The 18,659-nt window shown below is 49.8% G+C and overlaps 1 protein-coding gene across 4 annotated transcripts in view; it reads right to left on the minus strand.

Annotated features, from left to right (window-relative positions):
- The window catches only part of MAPKBP1 (mitogen-activated protein kinase binding protein 1), a 52,505-nt gene that overhangs the window by 13,071 nt on the left and 20,775 nt on the right, over positions 1 to 18,659 (minus strand). For 3 of the 4 annotated variants that reach the window (XM_007115325.4, XM_007115324.4, XM_055088301.1), the window contains 7 exons: positions 14,362 to 14,453; positions 3,486 to 3,548; positions 3,204 to 3,261; positions 2,292 to 2,462; positions 1,774 to 1,911; positions 1,337 to 1,519; positions 595 to 755 (listed from right to left, as the gene is read on the minus strand). In XM_007115325.4, coding sequence (XP_007115387.1) covers positions 595 to 755; positions 1,337 to 1,519; positions 1,774 to 1,911; positions 2,292 to 2,462; positions 3,204 to 3,261; positions 3,486 to 3,548; positions 14,362 to 14,453 — 866 coding nt within the window. Of the gene's footprint in view, positions 1 to 594; positions 756 to 1,336; positions 1,520 to 1,773; positions 1,912 to 2,291; positions 2,463 to 3,203; positions 3,262 to 3,485; positions 3,549 to 5,015; positions 5,048 to 14,361; positions 14,454 to 18,659 lie in introns of those variants that run through there. The other variant, XM_028495448.2, reaches the window with a different exon arrangement.

Here is an 18,659-nt window from a genome sequence, read left to right on the forward strand (position 1 = left end):
CTAGCTGCTGGGCCATGGTGCCTCTCCTGATGAACACAAACGACGTCACAGAACACCAGCGTGAGACAAGGTAACTCTGTGGTCATGACGGAGTGAAACAAAAACAAGACCACTCTGTAGTGGTGTCTGAGACAGATAAAAACAATATCACTGGACAAACCCCAAAAATGACCAACTATCACCGTCTTCCATCTTTCAGGACTGACTGCAACTTCTTTACCACTTACAGCTTTAGCTCCATACCTTTCCTTCCACCTTTCAAATAAAATTAAATGTCCAATTGTAGAACTGCCCCCACTTCCTCACAGCACCCAACCAGAGCAAAACGTCAGTCCCTGGAACCAACCCTAAAATCATCTAACACAAGCCCAAATCTGACACTAAGCCCCTCCTAACGCCTACATACTGAGATACTCCATGGTCCCCCACAGTGCGCCGTGTACCAATAAACCCACATTTGTGTGTGTGCAGAGATGTTCCTGTAATCTTTGGGGGTATCGATACACCCTTCATCTTATTCTCTGAAGCACAGGCAAGGAAGGCTGGGTGCGGAGTAAGGCTCTGAAATGGAGGCAGGGGGCCCACACAGCTCACCTGGCCTCTGTGACACTGGCAATGTCTGTCCCCAGGGCATGGGGCCGGGGCAGGGTGCTGAGGAAGTGCAGGTTAGAGGGGTTGAAGAGGCGCACGGTGCCATCGGCGCAGCCACAGAAGATGTAGTCCTGGCTCACAGAGATGCAGTGGGCCACGGTGGTCTGCAGGCAGAGGGGCTCAAGTCAGCATGGCCACCCGCTCAACCCCTCCTCAACAGTCACCTGCCAAGAGGAGACACCAGCCAAGGCAGGGGGCGAGGGGAAAGCAGCCCAGCTGCTCTGGCCCGAGCCCCTCAGCTGTTATCTAGAGACGCCCCGCCCTCCAGCAGCAGGCGGCAGAGGGCTCACAGCCACGTGCAGATGGGGGATGGGAGTCCAGGAGCCTTCTAAGGCACTAGAGGTTTTGGCAAAGAGAACAAAATAGGAAAAGCCCAGCAAAGAGAAAGGAACAGCATGAGAAAGAGAGGAGAGTCTAGCACCACTTACTGTGAAGCTGTCTGTGTTCTGAGCAGAAGAGGAAAGCAGGGAAAGAAAGACAGAAAGAGCAGGGAGGAGGCAGTTACACAGATCTGCTCGGGCTGGAACTGGGCCAAGCTCTGGCTCCCTCAAGCCTCTTCCTCCTGGGGTCCCCTCTTGCATGCAGGGGGCCCAGCCCCTGTATGGAGCCACGGGCGTCAGTCCTCTCCTGAGCTGAGGCGCGGGCAGCCCCCACCCACCCCATCCACCGGGAAAGAGGTACTTACTCTCAGTTCCACCCACTTATCCAAGAGCCTCCGATCACTGAACTCGCACAGCAGCCCTGAGGACGTGATGCAGAAGGTGCTGTCTGCCTTCCTGCCTCGGCCACAGGCCACGTCGGTGAACAGGTTGTTCCGCAGCTCCCCGAGCAGCCCGGAGCGGCCCAGCAGGGGCACGGTGGCATTCACCTGTGAGATGCAACACTGTCGCCCACCCATCGCCCCTGGGCCGCCCTGGAAACCAGGCCCTGGGGAGAGGGAGGGAGGAGGCGCAGCAAGGCTCCCTTGCCCTCTGAGACTACCCCTCGGCCCAGACAGCATCTGGCTCATCCAGAGCTTCTGGATGGCTGTTGAGAAAGCAGAGGGGCCCAAGGGGAGCAGTCTCCTGGGGTGGGCTGAGTAGACCCTGGCCCTGGGGGCTACTTCCAGCCTGAGCACCTCACCTTTGAGGTCTTACTGTCATCAAGGTACCAGAATTTGATGTGCCGGTTGCCAGCAGTGACAAAGTAGCTACAATCTTCAGAGAAGGACACTGCAGTGACCCGACTGGACACCTTATTGGAGGCCACCACAATGTTTTTCTGGAAGGAAAGCCAAAGGAAGAATCGAAGTTCTGCCTCTTGGAGCTAAGATGAAAGAGGCTCAGAGGATGAAGGAGGGTTAGATAAGATTTGTACTTTAAAAAATGTTTCTTTCCAGGATTTACTGGTCAGAAAAAGAGGGGAGGAAGGAGACTCCTTTTCCAGAGGAGTTGAAGAGATTCATTGCCTCTGGAGGTCCTCAGAGGCACAAAGCTAGCCTCTTTCTACCAACACGCTTGGCTACACAGTTGCTCTTTTCTGCTTCAGGTCATTTTCTAGAATAAAACTGAGATCAGCAGGGTGGAATGAAGGGGTTCAGGTCCCCAACTGGCCCTTGGACCCCCATGAGGCTGCGAGGCCGGCCCACCCGGCCCACTCACCTTCCAGGCCCAGACGTTGACGATCATGTCATGTTGGTAGCCCACAGAGACAATGTACTTGGCACTAGGGGAGAAGGCCACACAAGCCACGCCATACTTATGCTCCTGCAGCTCTGCCACCTGGCTATGCTCGGCCACGTCCCAAACCCGCACGGCAGGCATGTGCCCACTCTGCAGGGAGGCAAGAACTGGAAGTGAGGGCCAGAGGCACACAGCCTCCCCTAGCCTTTCGGGGTCGGGCCTACCTCTCCAGCTACTGGGCACAGTCTCTCTAATGAGCCCCTGGCCCAAAGCAGAGTGCTACACAGGGCAAAGGTGTAGAGGAAACATGATAAGTATCTCAGGACAACAACGATTATCAGAGAGAAAACACCCCCAGGTTTGGTTCAGTATCTCCGGGTGAGAGTCTGCGCCTCTGTGTTTGTTCAAAGCTCCTAGAGGGATCCTGATGGGCAGCCAGGGTTGAGAACCACCACCACCCACGCCTATGCCTCCCTGTAAGAGACTGAGAAGGGAGAGGTGTCCCTCATGCGCCCAGCAGGGGGCCCCCAGGCACAAGGAATATCTTAGGCAGTGGTTTTTTTCAAAGTGTGCTTCCCAAACCAGCAGAATCAGCATGATCTGGGAACTTGCTAGAAATGCAAATTTTGGGGTCCTCCCCTCCCAAACCCATAGAACCAGAAACTCTGGGAGCAGGCCCAGCAATGTGCACTTTAACAAGCCCTCCAGCTGATTCTGATGCCCACTAAGGCTTCAGAACCACTGTTTTAAGGTGCAGCCAAAACCGGGATTTGGCATCTGTTCAGGAAGCCAGAGCGGCAGCAGTCCTAACCTGGCCCAGGACCATAGCTCTCTGCTGAGGCCAGGCCACCCACCCTCTTCAGAGTACTGCGGCCCCCTTTCCACACTCACCTCTCCAGTGACCAAGTACTTGCCATCAGGGGAGAAGGCAAGGGCAGTGATGGTCTTTCTGCAAAAAATGAGGCAGGCTCAAAGGTGCACTGGCAGCCCGGCCTAAGCCCGGCTCCCTCACAGTCCCCTCAAAAGGCAAGACCAGCAGACACCAATGGCACATGTGGCATTTCCCTAGCTGGCCCTGGGGCCCAGTCCCAGTCCCCAGAGCCACAGAGACCTCAGACAGTGCCCTTCTCACAGACCCCAGGAGATGCCCCCTGAGGGCCCAGACCCATTTACCTGGAACTGTTGAGGATGTGGTGCTGTTTGTGTTTTCGGGGATTGAACAGCACGACCACACACCTGGGGAGATGAGTGAGACAAGTGACTTCAGCACCAAACCACAGCCCACCCAGGAGCTCCAGGCCCCCAGGCCAGGGAGCTGGGGTGAGCCAGCTCAAGGGGGCTCCACTTGCCACTGAGGGCAACTGACCGCTTTCTTCTGGCAATTTGCTCTACCCACTTCCTTTCCCACCCATAAGGGCCCATCTCTGCAGCCTCATGAGGGTGAAAGGGCTCTCTGCAAGCCTAGCCCCACCAGGTCCCTAAGCACCAGCGCCATCTCTGCCACAAAGGGCAGCAGGGACCCAGGCCTTCCCACAATCATTGCACAGCCCAGGAAGGGGAGCAGGAGGGAAGAACTCACGTGATTTGGGCAAAGCAGGCCACAGGTATACATACAGCCAGTGCGACGTGGAGCCACACGTGTGTCAAGTATCTGAGCTCCAAGGAGTGAGGCCTCTCACGTGTGTGCCCACCTGTGTACTTGGCAGGAGCCAACCCCCCCAGCCCACACACACACCCTCTATGCATCAGGTGATGGAGCGGGCGGGAGGCAGGGGACCAGAACCGCTAGGAGGCTCGGTACGACTAGAGGGAGGGGCAGAGAGAGCCTGAGAGGGCCTGGGGAAGCGCAGCCCCGAGAATCCCTGGCCCCGAGGAACCTGAGACAGACCCCCCAGACTGCCAGAAGGCAATGGGAGAAGGCTGGGAGCACCCTCTGCAGCCAGAAGGCGAGGCTGGATGGGATCAGGCTCAGACTGACTTTCCAGAGGCAGCTCCAGAGGGGAGGCCACGTGGTAGGACTTGGGGGCAAGAAGCGGGAAGCTATGGACAGCAGTGTTCTCCCTCAGGCTCCCCGGCTATCAGCATGCCCAGGGGCCCACAGCCCTTCTGCCTCATCACTTCATCAGAACTGTAACTAGCTGACAGGAACAAACGTGGAGTCTGCTACACCAGGTAAGGGGATGGGGAGAGAAGGATGAGAGGGCTACGTCCTCCAGACTCAGCCTGGTTTAGTGGGAAGGCACTGCAGACCCCACATCTGAAACCCACCGCTTGCCAGAAACTTGAAACGAAGGCAGGTACAAGCCGCTAGTGAGGGCTCAGCATCTCGGGCTCAGTACACCATTTCCATATGCAGACGCCACAGGTAATCACTGGGGACACTGGGATCTTGGAGGGACACCAGCTCTGCCCAGAACTGGCAGGCTGATGGACAGCCTTGGAATTCCTGAGTCACATCACCTTTTCCTCTAATCCCCTCCCCCAAATCTCTCCTCACTGTTTTCTTTCTTCTTCTCTCGCCATCTCCTAATCTTTGTTTCCTTTTCCTCATTCCTTTCTCCTCTCTCTTTATACCAACTTCCAGTCTCCCACTTCCCTTCTAGAATGCCAAGTCAGGAGGGTTTTTAAAATTATGACCCAAATCAGATGGCTTTGGAAACTCTGTGCCCCATCACTCTCCCTCCCCCATCCCAAAACACACACACACAAGCACACTTGTCCAGCTTCTGTGAGGGGCAGGCAGTCCGGAATACAGGGGGCCTACTTCCTCCAAAACAGGTAAGATTCGTAAAACCTTAGAGTCGGAAGGAAGGATGGAAGGAATTAAATGCACTGTGCTAGGCGACTTTAAAGATCACCTGGTCCAACCCTCCAAAACGTTGAGGTGAGGAAACCTAGGCTCCTATAAAGAGCAGAGCCAGGCTTCATAGCTCTTCCAGCGTCCAGGCCTCTTTACCTCAAGCACGCGCAACTCTGATCTGTGTCACCCCTTGCGGAACATCCCTGGGGAGCTTCTAAGACGCAACCCCTTAAGTACCATGAAGGACCTGGGTGGTGTGGCCCCTGCCCACGCTCCAGCCTCACCCTGCACACCCTCACCCTGTGCTCCAACCACATCCTTCCACTCCCTTTAACTTGCCATGCTCCTCCAACTCCAGGCCTTTGCTAGAGCACCTTCCCTTGTCTAGAGCATTCTTCTCTCCCTTTTCCAACTAGTTAACACATAGTCCTCTTTCAGATCTCAGGTCAGATGGCCTCAGTATATGCTCTCACAACACAGTTGTATCAATCTTTTGTGACATTTATCACAACTGCAATTTTACAATTTTTTAATTTTAAAATGTATTTTATTGAAGTGTACTTGATTTACAGTGTTGTGTCTAATTTCTGCTGTACAGTAAAATGACTCATTATACATATATATACATTCTCTTTCATATTCTTTTCCATTATGGTTTATCACAGGATGTTGAATATAGTTCCCTGTGCTAGACGGTAGGATATTTATTGTTGATTGCCTCCCCCACCAGACTGTGTCTTCCATGAGGGTAGGAGCTGTGCCTGGTTTTGCTCACTGTTTTGTCTCCTGTGCCTAGCAGAGTCTGGCCCATCACAGTTGTTCAAGAACCATTTATTGAATGGATGAATGCCTCCCTTGGTCCACTAGCTTGGTCTACTGGGGTATCGGTAGGCCCAGCTCTCCTCCCTACTGCATGCCCCACCTGTCTTCTGTGGAAGGCGGCACCGAGGATCTCCAAATCCTCAGAGGCGCTGTGGGACAGTGGGGACACTGTGAGCTTTGGAGTCAGAGACCAGGGTTTGAGTCCTTGTTCTGCCATGTACAGCTTTGTGACCCTGGGTAAGTCACAAGCCTATTTCATTATCTGTTAAAAAGGAGCCACTAGGGTCAAGCTCTCAGGACTTCTGTGAAGATCACATAATTTTTTTTGGACACACAGTGGGAGCCAAACAAACGGCAAATCTTACTATTACTCCCCCTGGAGCATGGACAGGAAGCCAAAAGGGACTCCTGGCAGTAGGGAACAAGGTGTTCAGGGACTGTGTCAGGTTTTTCCTTCAGAAAAATGGAGGTGAGTCCTGTTAGGATCTGAGTAATGGTAAAAACTCTAAAGGAGGCTTCCTTTAAAGTTCTGGGAAGGCAGCCAAGGAAGGAGAGCTGGGTTAAGCCCGGGGAAAGAAAATATCTACATCTTCATCCACTTAGGAGATGATACGCTTGGAAGGTAGCAAGGAAGGGATGGGGGAAATGCTGAGGGAGAAACTACCTCAAGTGACTAGGACAGCAGCACAGAAGCACAGAAAGAGAATGCAAGTGACACCTCCTGGCTAAGTTAAAAAGCACCATGCGAGAGTTTCAATGAACTCTAAACACCAAGGCCTTCACACTTCCTTTCATAACTGGTCTACTGCTCTTCACACAGTGGGCCCAATAATAAGAGTTACCATTTATCCAGCACTTTCCGTGTAGCAGGCGCTCTGCTAAGCACCTTAGAGGTCTGGTCTTAGCTAATCCTTACGACAAGTTTGTGATGCTGGTACAATCAGCCCCACTTCAATGTGGAGAAACGAGTTCAGAGGTCTTATTCAAGGCCTCTCAGCTAAAGCAAAACAGAGTCAGGATTCCAGAAGCTGTGCTCTCAGAAAAGCAGAGTGGAGTGAGTGGGAGAAAGGAGAGAAAACTGAAGCTGAAAAGGAGAGACAAACACAGAAAGCACACTGACCTAACGCACAGAGCACCAGGGCAGGAGCCTCTGAGAAGAGGCAAAGAAGACTGGGGCGCTTGGAGGGAAAAAGGATTCTGGCTACAGAATCTTTGGAAATCATTAACAGGGCACATGAAAATTATAGCAGTTATAGTTCAAAGTTCATAGATCTAGATATTTAGATTTTAATATTTTATTCAGTGTATGAAAAATGATAACCCCCAGGCCTGCCACCATCACGCAAAGCCCACCAAGTTTTCGGGAGAGCTGACGTTTTCTTGCTATCTGTGCCGCCTGGCTAAGGTGGTTCTCTGCAGGCTCATCCTCGCTGGTGATGGCCTCCAGTCTGAATGGTGCTAGGTTACCTAGCTTTCAGATCAGCTCCAGATAAACCACAGCAGATGGGTTCAGCTCAGAGCTGATCTGACTTGAAATGAACTGATGCAGATTCCGACAGCCACGTTCCAAATCCAGAAAAAGTAGGTGATGAGGGTTCCTTTAAACCCGAAGCAGCATGGTGGCCTTTCAAGGGCGGCTGAGAACACTCTCCAAGTCACCACACATAAATTCCGAGTCTTGCTGGGCCATAGCATCCTCTGTTTCCTGTATCCCCTAGGTTGGACTCCATGGCGGAAGAAGGAGGGAGAGCAGCACGTGTGTGTAAAAAGACAATGCAGACAGAGGATGACTAGCTATGAGGCAACCTCTCCCTTCTCTAACACCTCCCAACCCCCACCCCCAGTGTAGCCTGGAAATTCTCATGTGTGGCATGGGAGAGTTAAGCAGAGGAGGGAAACACACACAGGTAGGCCAAGCTGAAATTTTTACTTCTTATTATTCAAATTTGGAAACCTTCCAACACAGAGAAAGAGGAAAAAAGAGACTAACCCTCGGTCACAGCTCCACTTGTGAGGACAATAATGCAGATGGTGAAGGCAGAACTTGGCAAAGACTTCCAAGATTCCCCTGTGCCCAGCTTGCTCAGGTCCTCCCAAGAGAAGAGACCTCAAAAACACTGATGTGGGAGCCTCCGCAGTCTTCTCTGACCTTTGAGCAAGTTTCTCAGTCTGCTAGGGAGGGAAGGGTGGGGTGCAGTTTGTACCAATCTTTGGCCCTTGGTCTCCACATCCCTTGACCCTGGCCAGCACAGCAGGCAGTCACTGGCACGTGCCCTTGCAGCAGTACTGACTGCAATCCTCCATATGACAGGCGTGGGCTGGCCCAACCGGCCGAGTCCCGTAATTCACAACCCCAGGGTACAGATACAAGGAGTCTGCTCACTCTCATAGGGAAGCAGTGAGGCCTCAGTCCCTCAGGGCCTCAGCCCAGGAGTCATGTGGTGAAGCACCCATACCAGGTGCTGGGCCCACTGTCCAGGAACTTCTCTGAACCAGGAAGGGCCAAGCCCACGACAGCCCCCGTCCCTGGACAGGTCCGGGCCTGCTGCCATCACCAAGAGCCCAGCATTCCCACAGGATCCACCTCTTATGATCCTTCCTCCAGAAGGCAGAAACAAATGAACCCTGGGATGGGCAAAGAATGCGGAAACACACACAGGGAGCAGGACACAGAAGGTCTGAGCAGGGACCCTGCACCTTAGAATTTCCTCTTTCAGACCAAGAAAAATCTGAAGGTGACTCACAGAGGCACACCAAAGGTCCTTCAAGCCTTGCTCATACATCACCCTGTACCCCTACTTAACATTATAACCCCACACCCCCACATTCCCTATCCCCTTTCACTGCTTCTTGCTTATACATTTTCCAAAGCACACATCAATTTATAATATTCCATATAATTTACTTTTGGGGAGGGGAGACGATCTATATTCATCACTAAGACTGCCAGCTCTGTGACAGTACTGTTTGTTTATTTTGTTTACTGTTACATCCCAAAGGCCTAGAAAATTGGCACTCAATAAATATTTGTGAATAAATCTTTAAGTCATTATCTACCAGATCTCAAAGCCCTAACTCCCAAGGAACCTCCTGAGTAGCAGGCCCCACGGTAGGTCTACAGTTCTGTCCAACCTTAGACTTCTAGGACTCACTGATGCTCGAGGGCACTGTGATGGTAGAAAGAATAAGAAAACTGGGGTCAGGCAGACTTGTCTGCTAACATACTGTGTGATCTTGGGCATATTCCTTAACTTCTCTGAACCTCAGTTTCCTCATCTATAAAGCAGGAATAGTAGTATCTATGTCTCAGAATTGTTGTGAGAACTGAAAAAAATAATATGCAAAGTAACCAGCAGGGTGCTCCTGGCCATCTTCTTGAAGGGTTCTCTGGGGCACCAATAACAAGGAAAGGGCTATCCAGGGGTTCAGCAGTTGCAACAGGAACCCCAACTATGGTATCCCATATAGGACTTGCAGGATACTAGTGACTCATTAGGGTCCTCCTCCAGGTGTGGAATTACAAACTGTCCCTCCAGATTCACTCCCAAAGGGGAAATCTTATAGCTTTAATTATTCTAAGAGATAATGAGTCTAGGACGTTTCCTAGGGCATCCTTGGTTGTGGTCCTCTTCAGGACCCACGTGGAACCCAATGCCTTCCAAATAATTAACCCTCTTAGGCCAGCCCATGAGACCCACTGGCATCTCTGTTTCTGGGATGCTCTATGAGACACACACACCCCTCCCCCCCGTCAAAGGCATGAGAAAAGACTTGGCAGTAATAACCCAATGAATAATGTGGTCACTGGTGTAGAGCTACCAGTACACCTCTCTCTGTCCAGAGGACTCTAAACATATTCCCTTCTGGGACAAGAGGTGGATGTCTGTGAGCTGCAAGACTCACCAGCCAGGTCTAAAAGCAGTGTCTGAGCCCCCTTCCTCTCACTCACTATGGTCTAGCCACCATGGCTGCTGTTTAGCTACTCAAACAAGTGAATTGATTCCTCCTTTCTTTGGGACCTTTGTAGTTGAGGTCTCCTCCACCTGGAAGTGCAGATCTTCACACATAGATTCCTCTTTGTCACTCAGACACCAGCTCAAATGTTACCTCCCACTGAGCCCTGACCAGCCAGTCTCAAAGTAGCACCACCCCACCTCGCTCCCAGGTATTCACTTACTCTCCTTTTCCATCACCCCGGTTTATTCCTTCAGAACACTTACCACTCTCTGATATTACCTTGCTCATTTATTTGTTTACATGCTTACTGTCTGCTTGCCCCTCCTTAAACCTCACAGAGGCAGTGACACTGTCTTATTCACTGCTGTATATATATATTACGTGGCTGGAACAGTGCCTGGTCCAAAGTATATTTTCAACAAGTATCTGCCGAACAAATGAATGACTACATCGATGAACAAGCTGTTTTGGGAAGAACTACAGGGCCCCAGTTTTAGGTGTGAGATCTGTAGGGAAACCAGGAGAAAAGGCACTGAGGGGACTGGTGCCTGTGAGTGCCCTTACATGTGATTCACAGCCATCAGGGCACCAAGTCCAAGCATCCTCTTCCCTTAGGTCCACCCGGTCTCTCCACCACTCCACATACTCCCCGGCAACCCCCCACACAGTGTTTACCACAGAGAGGAAGAAGGGAGCTGTATGCTCCTTCAGCTCAGATGTCACTAGAACACAGTCCAGGAGGAGACTCTGTGCTTTCACGTGCAGTCCAAAGCTTTGGAGCTGGATCTCAGCATAAATTCCAATATGCGCCGAGTAAATGGAGGGCCTTCTCAGGAGAGCTGGGTTTCCCCTCCTCCCTGCTTAAACCACCAAGAGGTCTCCTCTTGGCTGCTGCATAGGGCACCTCTCACGCCAGTAGCTGCTCTCTGCACAGAGGCTCTGCACTCAGGCCAGCCCTGCACCCTGGCATTAGGGGTCAAGAGAAACCCATTCTCCAAACTCACTGACTCCACAGTGGCAACAGGGGCTGTACTGGGCTCTAAAGGCCCTGAACCCTCTACCGAGCCAGCCAGGGGAGGGGCCCAAGTCAATTATGGGTGTTCAACAAAACTGAGTGCCTCAAAGCTATCTGGGGACTAGCTTGGCCTCCTAGGGCAGGGGGCTTAAAATGTGACAGGTGAGGGTGGGCTTCCTGTGGGAAAACAACAGCAAAGGGAGAGCTCTGGAGAAGAAATGCAGGAGGTGCTAAAACCGAGGGGTCTCTACCCAGAGAGTTCAACCCAACTCTGCCTGACACACATCCTCCTCCACCCCACCCTCCCTGAGCTGTTTCATTTCCTTTCAGAAAACTGTTTTGGTTTGATATTTGCCTCTAGGCCTCTGGGAGAATTTTCTGAGCTTTGTTTCTCTTCTTGTTTCTAGGATACCTGAACTGCTCCTAGAGCAACAAGCGAAGTAGGAACTAGAGAGTGGGGGAGGGGCGGTGGGGTTGGGATCACCAGATAGGAAGAGAAGGAAGACAGAGGGGAGGGAAAGAGCCTGCTTCGCTCACACAGACTTTGGTGGCCCCCAGATACCGCAGAAGCACATCAGGGAGCTCTAGCACAGAGCAAAATTAAAACACCCAGACAAGGGCCATTTGCAAAGAGAGAACTCCAAGTTCTAGGAAATTAAAAGGTCAGGAAGTGGATCAGGGCACTGCCCAGGGCTGGCGCAAGCCAAACACACTCAGGAAACCTACTAGAGGTGACAGCAGGGAAGCTTCCGTACACCACCTGGAAGGATAATGACCCCCAAGGCACAAACGCCAGGCTGGGACCTGCCCATAAACAGAAGCACACACCCTTAAAGGCGCCAGGCCTGGGGTCTGGGTCGGATGGGGAAGAGAGGGACCAGGGCTCCACACGCCCCAGAGCAGGGACACAGGACTCAGCACGCACAGAGCAGCAGCCCAGGCCTTTCCGGCCCATCCCACATCCAGCCCCAGTCCCATCTCCAACAAGAAGGAACCTGGCTTTCCCGGGGCGGAGGCAGGCATGAGTGGAATTCCCCGGAGGCAGACTGCACAGGGTATCCAGCAACAGAGATCATTCATCAGCTTGCTTCTGGAGGGGGAGAAGGAGGCCAGCTCAGCCTCTTCAGGGTAAAGTCAGTGCAGCTCCCACAGTCCCCTACCACAGACGTCAAAATGCCAAAGGGCCACTCAGAAGAGACAGACCCCAGAACCTAGGGGCAGAAGGGTCCCTGGCATAGACTGAGCTGCCCATAAATTGGCTCTTCTCATTCGAAGAGCAGGTAAACAGCTTAGGGGAAAAGCAGCTTTTAAAAATAAGCAGCAAGTCTGGTCTCCCTCCACCTCATGCCAATTTAGAGTAAGAGCTCTGCAGTCAGACTACTTGGGTTGGAGTCCCAATACAGACACGTGCTACCTGTATGACCTAGAGCCAACTGCTTACCCTCTTTGAATTTTAGTTTTCCTCCTCTAAAATATGGGATGAAAACAGTTCCAACCTCACAGGGTTGCTCTGAGTATTAAATAAAATAATTCCTGTAAAGTGCTTAACAAAGTGCCTGACACAGAAAAGGTTCTTAATAAAGGTAGGGATGATAAAACTTAAAAAAAACACATATATCTGATACAAAAACTACAGGAGTTGCTGTGAAAATCAACTAGGGAACTCGGCATTCCCAAATTGATGCTGGGGAAAGAGGCAGAGCAGTGGCCTTCCCATTTTCACGTTCCTGTGCCCAGCAGCAAGGAACAGGGAACCAGAGAGAACAGACAGAGAAAGAGAACCAGAAGCAGGAAAAGCCCCAAGCCTCCAAAAGTAACACTTCTGCAGAAGCTTCAAGCAACTATGGTTGGGGGTTTCTCATCAGTAGGAGCAGAGGAGTGAAAAGGCTGCAAGGGAAAGAAGAACACCAGCACTGGAACTCTTCCTCTCTTCCATGGCGCTGACATCTCTCAACGTGACAAGAGTAGTCAAGTGTTCTGAGAAGCATTATCCATAACAGCCAAAAAGTGGAAACAACCCGAATGCCCATCAACTGATTAACAGAGAAAATGTGGTATATCCATACAATGGAATGTTACTCGGCCATAAAAAGGAATGAAGTACCGATACCCAGTATGACATGTATGAACCTTGAAAACACTATGCTAAGTGAAAAAAGCCACTCACAAAAAATGATTCCATTTATATAAAATGTTCAGAACAGGCAAATATATAGAGACAGAAAATAGATTAGTGGCTGCCTAAAAGCTGGGAGCCTTGGGGGGAAATAGAGAGTGACTGTTAATGGGTGTGGGGTTTCCTTTTGGGGTGATGAAAATGTTCTAAAATTGATTGTAGTGATGGCTGCACAACTCTGTGGATACACTAAAAACCACTGAATTGCACATATTACAATATTGCTTCTTTTTTTTTATGTTTAGGTTTTTTGGCCATGAGGCACATGGGATCTTAGCTCCCCGACCAGGGATCAAACCCATACCCACTGCATTGGTAGGCGAAGTCTTAACCACTGGACTGCCAGGGAAGTTCCTGAATTGTACATATGAATGAGTGAATTGCGTGGTATGTGACTTACATCTCAATAAAGCTGTTTTTAAAAACAACTAAAAGGTAGATATTAAAGATATTGAAGATGGTGTTGGGAGCTGTGTGCATATATACAATGGAATATTACATAGCCATTAAAAAGAATGAAATAATGCCATTTGCAGCAACATGGATGGACCTAGAGATTATTATACTAAGTGAAGTAAGTCAGACAGAGAAAGACAAATATCATATGACATGACTTATACGTGGAATCTAAAAAACGATACAAATGAACTTGTTTATAAAGCAGAAACAGACTCACAGACTTAGAAAACCAACTTACGGTTACCAAAGGGGAAAAGTGGGGGAGGGATAGATTAGGAGGTTGGGATTAACATACACACACTACTATATATAAAATATATAATCAACAAGGACCTACTGTATAGCACAGGGAACTCTACTCGATACACTGTAATAACTTATATGGGGAAAGAATCTGAAAAAGAATAGATATATGTAAAACTAAATCACTTTGCTGTACACCTGAAACTAACACAACATTGTAAATTGACTATATTCCAGTATAAAAATTTTTTTTTATTTTAAAAAATAAAATAAAAATAAAAATGACTAAAAGGTAGATATTAAAGATATTGAAGATGGTGTTGGGAGCTGTGTGAATACAAAGTGTGAATCTGTATGCGTGGGTGGGTGTGGGTGGTCAAAAAGCAGGACAGGATGGCAACACAGGCAACAGTCAACAAAGAGCCTTTATGTGGCCCCGTACCTCATTTATAAAAATGGCACCAAAACATTAACCTGGATGTATCTCCCAGAAGATACCAGAAAACCCCTGCCCACTCCAACTGGTTTAGCATAGCTATAAACTTCCATGCAATAAGACCACTTCCAAGACACTTACCCAGCTGGGTAGGCAACTAAACCCGATCGGGGGTCACAGGCAAGTCCTCTGCCTCCAGACACTGTTATTCCAAGCACCTTCTCCAAGGTCACCTGTTGGAGCAAGACAGAGAAGTGTTACGTTATGGATGGAGTGGGGTTGGGAAGGAGGAGTTGAAGGTAGCCGGGACCTTCTTCCACGCTGACTGTTTCCTGATGGCCCTGTCTTCTGACTTATCCAGGTCCTGATCTGGCCATAGGCCCCCTGATCTCATGGGAAAAAGCCAGTGTACATCGCCAGCTTTTAACAGTGATCAAACTGCTAGGCCCATGGAAAAGAAAATGAAGTGGTTAAAACTCAGCTCATGTCCACAGAGGGACAAGAACTCTCCCAATCCAGGAAGGCTCCATTTACAAGATAAAGTCTTGGGTCCCCAGACTGGCCTCTTGGGTCTATGAGACTCAGGAGAGGTCACTGATCTTCGTACCTTGGCAGGCATGAAACAAAGGCCACTCTGATATCCAAGGGCCAGAAGAATGTTAGGTATCAATTAGGTGACTCATAATATCCCTGATCTATGCATTCCATCACACTCTTCCCCTCCATCAGATGTCTGCCAGTTCAAACAGACTCCAAGCTTAGGAGGCAGAGACATGGCTTAATGCTGTGTTTTGCAAAGCACAGACGCTCAGAGTACTCTTATTATTATTATTAAGCCACAACTCCCACAGAGATGAAAGGGAAACATACGTAAAGTGCTCAGAGATTCTGAGAGGACATGGCCATGGGAGACATTCACCATCACTCTCTTCATCACTGTTGTTACCCCACACTGTCTGCAGGCCCTGGGACACACTGGACTCACCTCAAATTAGTTCCCTGATCTTTCTGCTAGATGATCCCATGTAAGATTCAGACTGCCCTGTAACCTCGTCACTCCCTCACCCACTGCCATAAAATGTCTTGCATGTCACTCCAGGTCCAGTCTCCTCTAGCATTGTCTGGATTCCCTGCACTGGCCCTCCTCAGGGATGTCCTCGGTCTTCGTTGGCTCAGACAGAGGGGCTTCTGAATGCAGAATGGCCATGTAAACAGGCTAGAGTGTACTCTGCTAAGAGAGTCTTGGGGGCCTTAAGAGGGCGATGTGAACCAGAAACACCTCAAGGCTGTTCATATCAGTGGCACTGTGGTCTGCTCCTAGTCCAGGCCAGTATCTAGAGAGGGGAAGCCCATAGTCAATTACGGTAGTTTTAGGATCTCTCCTTCTCTCTTACTCTCTCAACTGGAGAATTCCAAGTGCTTCTAGAGGGCCTGTTTAAATTCTTATCTCCAAGGACCATTTTAGTTTGAATTAGGTTGGAAAGAAATGCCCTGAGGTGGTCAGAGACCAAAATAAGTCCCCTGGGATGTTGTAGTTAAAGCTATTACCCTGGAAGGTCCCCAAGAGTCTTCTGTGCTTCTTGGGGATGTGGACCAGGAATTCCAACATGTGTCTACTCACTGACAGAGGTAGTTTAGTTCCAGGGCACCACACCTACCCACAACCACCTGGCAAGCACCAAACCTGCCAGCTACCCTTGGGCCTTTCTGAGGCACTAAACCTAGTGGGGGATAAACTAACTTTAGCCGACTCTATACATTCCTGATATTCTGCCCTAACTTACGCCTCTTTCTGCACTTTTTCTCAGCTTAATGACCCCCTCCCCCTTCTCCGGCACCCAGTCACCTTTCTGAAAAGGGCTGAGCACTGCATACTAACTGGAGAGCACAAAATAACCCTGGGGAAGTCCGGGAGATACTCAGTTCAGGGCACCACACCCTATCCTGGCACTGTGCCTCTGGCTATCCCCGAGGGAGGGGTACTCAGGAACATTCCTGCTGCACCAACTGCCTACTGCAGAGAAGAGAGAAAGAGGAGCCTGAGGCCAGCATTACCCACATAGATGAGAAAGGTCACCAAAGCAAGCACTGAGCTAAAAGGCCAACTCAACTCCTATTCTCTTCAAGCTAATCTGATTTCAGGCAAATCCTTTGGATTCATATTTGCATCAATCCCTCCCTTATGATTCAGCTTTGGTCCCAAAGAATCAGACCAGTCTGTGGGTTCTCAGCTTGCCTTCTCTCTGACAGGAATTTGGGTAGGTGTTTTGTGGGTAGACGATCCAGTTCCACAGAGAATTAATTCTGGAACTAGCTTGGAGTTTTCAACAGCAATCTAAAGCAGGAAGGAGATGTGAGTTACTCAGACCCAAAAGACCAGTGTTTATCAAACGTTTTTGACCACAACCCATCGTAAGAGACACATTTTACATCTTGATCCAGTATAAACATACATGCTCATAAAACTGAAATAGAAGTTTCACAGAAAAATACTTACTCTCATTGCATGTGATAAACTCCAATTTCTATTATATTCTATTTCATTAAAAAAATAATTCTGGTCATGGCCCACTTTATTGATTTCATGACCTAGAAGTGGACTGGAAGCTGCCGTTTGAGAAACCCTGCTAAGGACCATCTCTCCCCGCTGGGCATGGGATTCATCTCTGGTCCCTGGCATCTTTGTGTTCTGTCACTTTCCTCTTAGGACTCTCCACAGTGGAGCAGACATCCGGGCTAGGAAACCCCACGGACAGGAGTTTGCCTGGGCTCAAAACTTGAATGATTTTCAAAGGATTTACGGTTTTTGGCTTCCTCTGGATTTCTGAGCAGCTATCCAAGGGAAAAAAAGACAGTTTCCTTTGACTCTGTGGAGGGGGAAGAGCAGGGGAAAAACATTCAGGGGCATCAGCTGGGTTTTATTTTATGTTCTAACTCAAACCAGCTTCCTGCTTGCAGGGAGGTTTGGGGCTGAGCTCCACTTTCAAAGGATCTGAGAGCCCAGAGCTCTTGCAAGGCCTCCAATGTCTAGGCTTGTCCTGCAAGGCTCTTGCACGATGGACTTTATAAACTGACTCTCTCCCTTTCATAACCCTCTCCATATTCCTCCTTTCCAAAAAGGTGGTACAGCTTCCATCTACCCTAAGAAATGGAGACAAACCTGGACACCCCCTTGCAAACCCACCCCAGGCTAAAAGTGCCCAAGTTCAAGTAGCGGTGTCCTGCAGCTGGCTCACGCTGGCTCAGGAGAGCTGACTGTGCACCTCTTTTCCCAGCTCCACATTCAATGAGAGCACATTGGTAGCTTGAAATCACCATGGCGGGAGCTCTTACGCCATGAAATCAGACAACGCTACAAATCAGGGCCCTTCTTCCCCCTCAGAGAGCATGTAGACATTTACCAATGCACCCCTAAGCTCAAGCAAGTTTTCTCTCTCCCTCGGACTATGGCTGTAACTCCCATGTGTTCCCTCTGCTTCAGGCCTTACTTCCTATAGTCTTTTCTTTTTCTCAACATGGCAGGCCACAGTGATTCTTTCAAGAAATATAGGAGATCATGTCATTATGCTGTTCAAAAGCCTCCAATGGCTCCCCATCCAGATTCTTCACCCTGGTTTAGAAGGTCCTGAGTCACCTGGCCTCTGGCTGCCTCTCTGACCTCATTTCCTACACTTCTCCCTCACTTACTCCACCTCAACCACCCTGGCGCCTGAAGCACCTCAAGTGGATTCTAGCCTCAGGTCCCCTGCACAGGCTTTTTATTCCTCCCACTAGAACTCCCTTGCCTCAACTACTCACACAGCTAATTCACTCAGGTCTTTGCTCAAAAGTCTTCTCCACAGGGAAGGCTTTCCAGACTGGCTTTACTGCTATCACTCTATACCCAACTTACTCTGCTTTATTTTTCTTCATTGTACTTAGAGTCAGATAGTGACCCAACATTGATTATATCTTTGTCCACATACTTACTGTCCGTCTCCTCTACCAGAATATGAGCTCCTTGAGGGCAAGGCCTAAGTTGTTACCCCTCACTGATGCATCCCTAGCACTTTAAACAGTGCCTGGCACAAAATGGGCACTTGATAAATATTTGATGAATAAATGAATGCATGGCACAGGCTTCAGGAACAGTGAAAGGACAGAGATGCAAAGCACAAGAAAACTGGGGTATTTCAGGCCAGTAAAGTTGCTCTCCACAAAGTATCTAAAACTGGTTGTGTGGGAATTCCCTGGCGGCTCAGTGGTTAGGACTCTTAGGTCCAGAGGTTAGGCGTTTTCACTGCCATGGCCCGGGTTCAATCCCTGGTCAGGGAACTAAGATCCCTCAAGCCATGTGGCCAAAAAGAATAATAATAAAATGAAATAAAACTGGTTGTGGGGGCTTCCCTGGTGGCGCAGTGGTTGAGAGTCCGCCTGCCGATGCAGGGGACGCGGGTTCG

The sequence above is a fragment of the Physeter macrocephalus genome, chromosome 11, assembly GCF_002837175.3.
Source record: "Physeter macrocephalus isolate SW-GA chromosome 11, ASM283717v5, whole genome shotgun sequence".
NCBI classification, from domain to species: Eukaryota; Metazoa; Chordata; class Mammalia; order Artiodactyla; family Physeteridae; genus Physeter; species Physeter macrocephalus.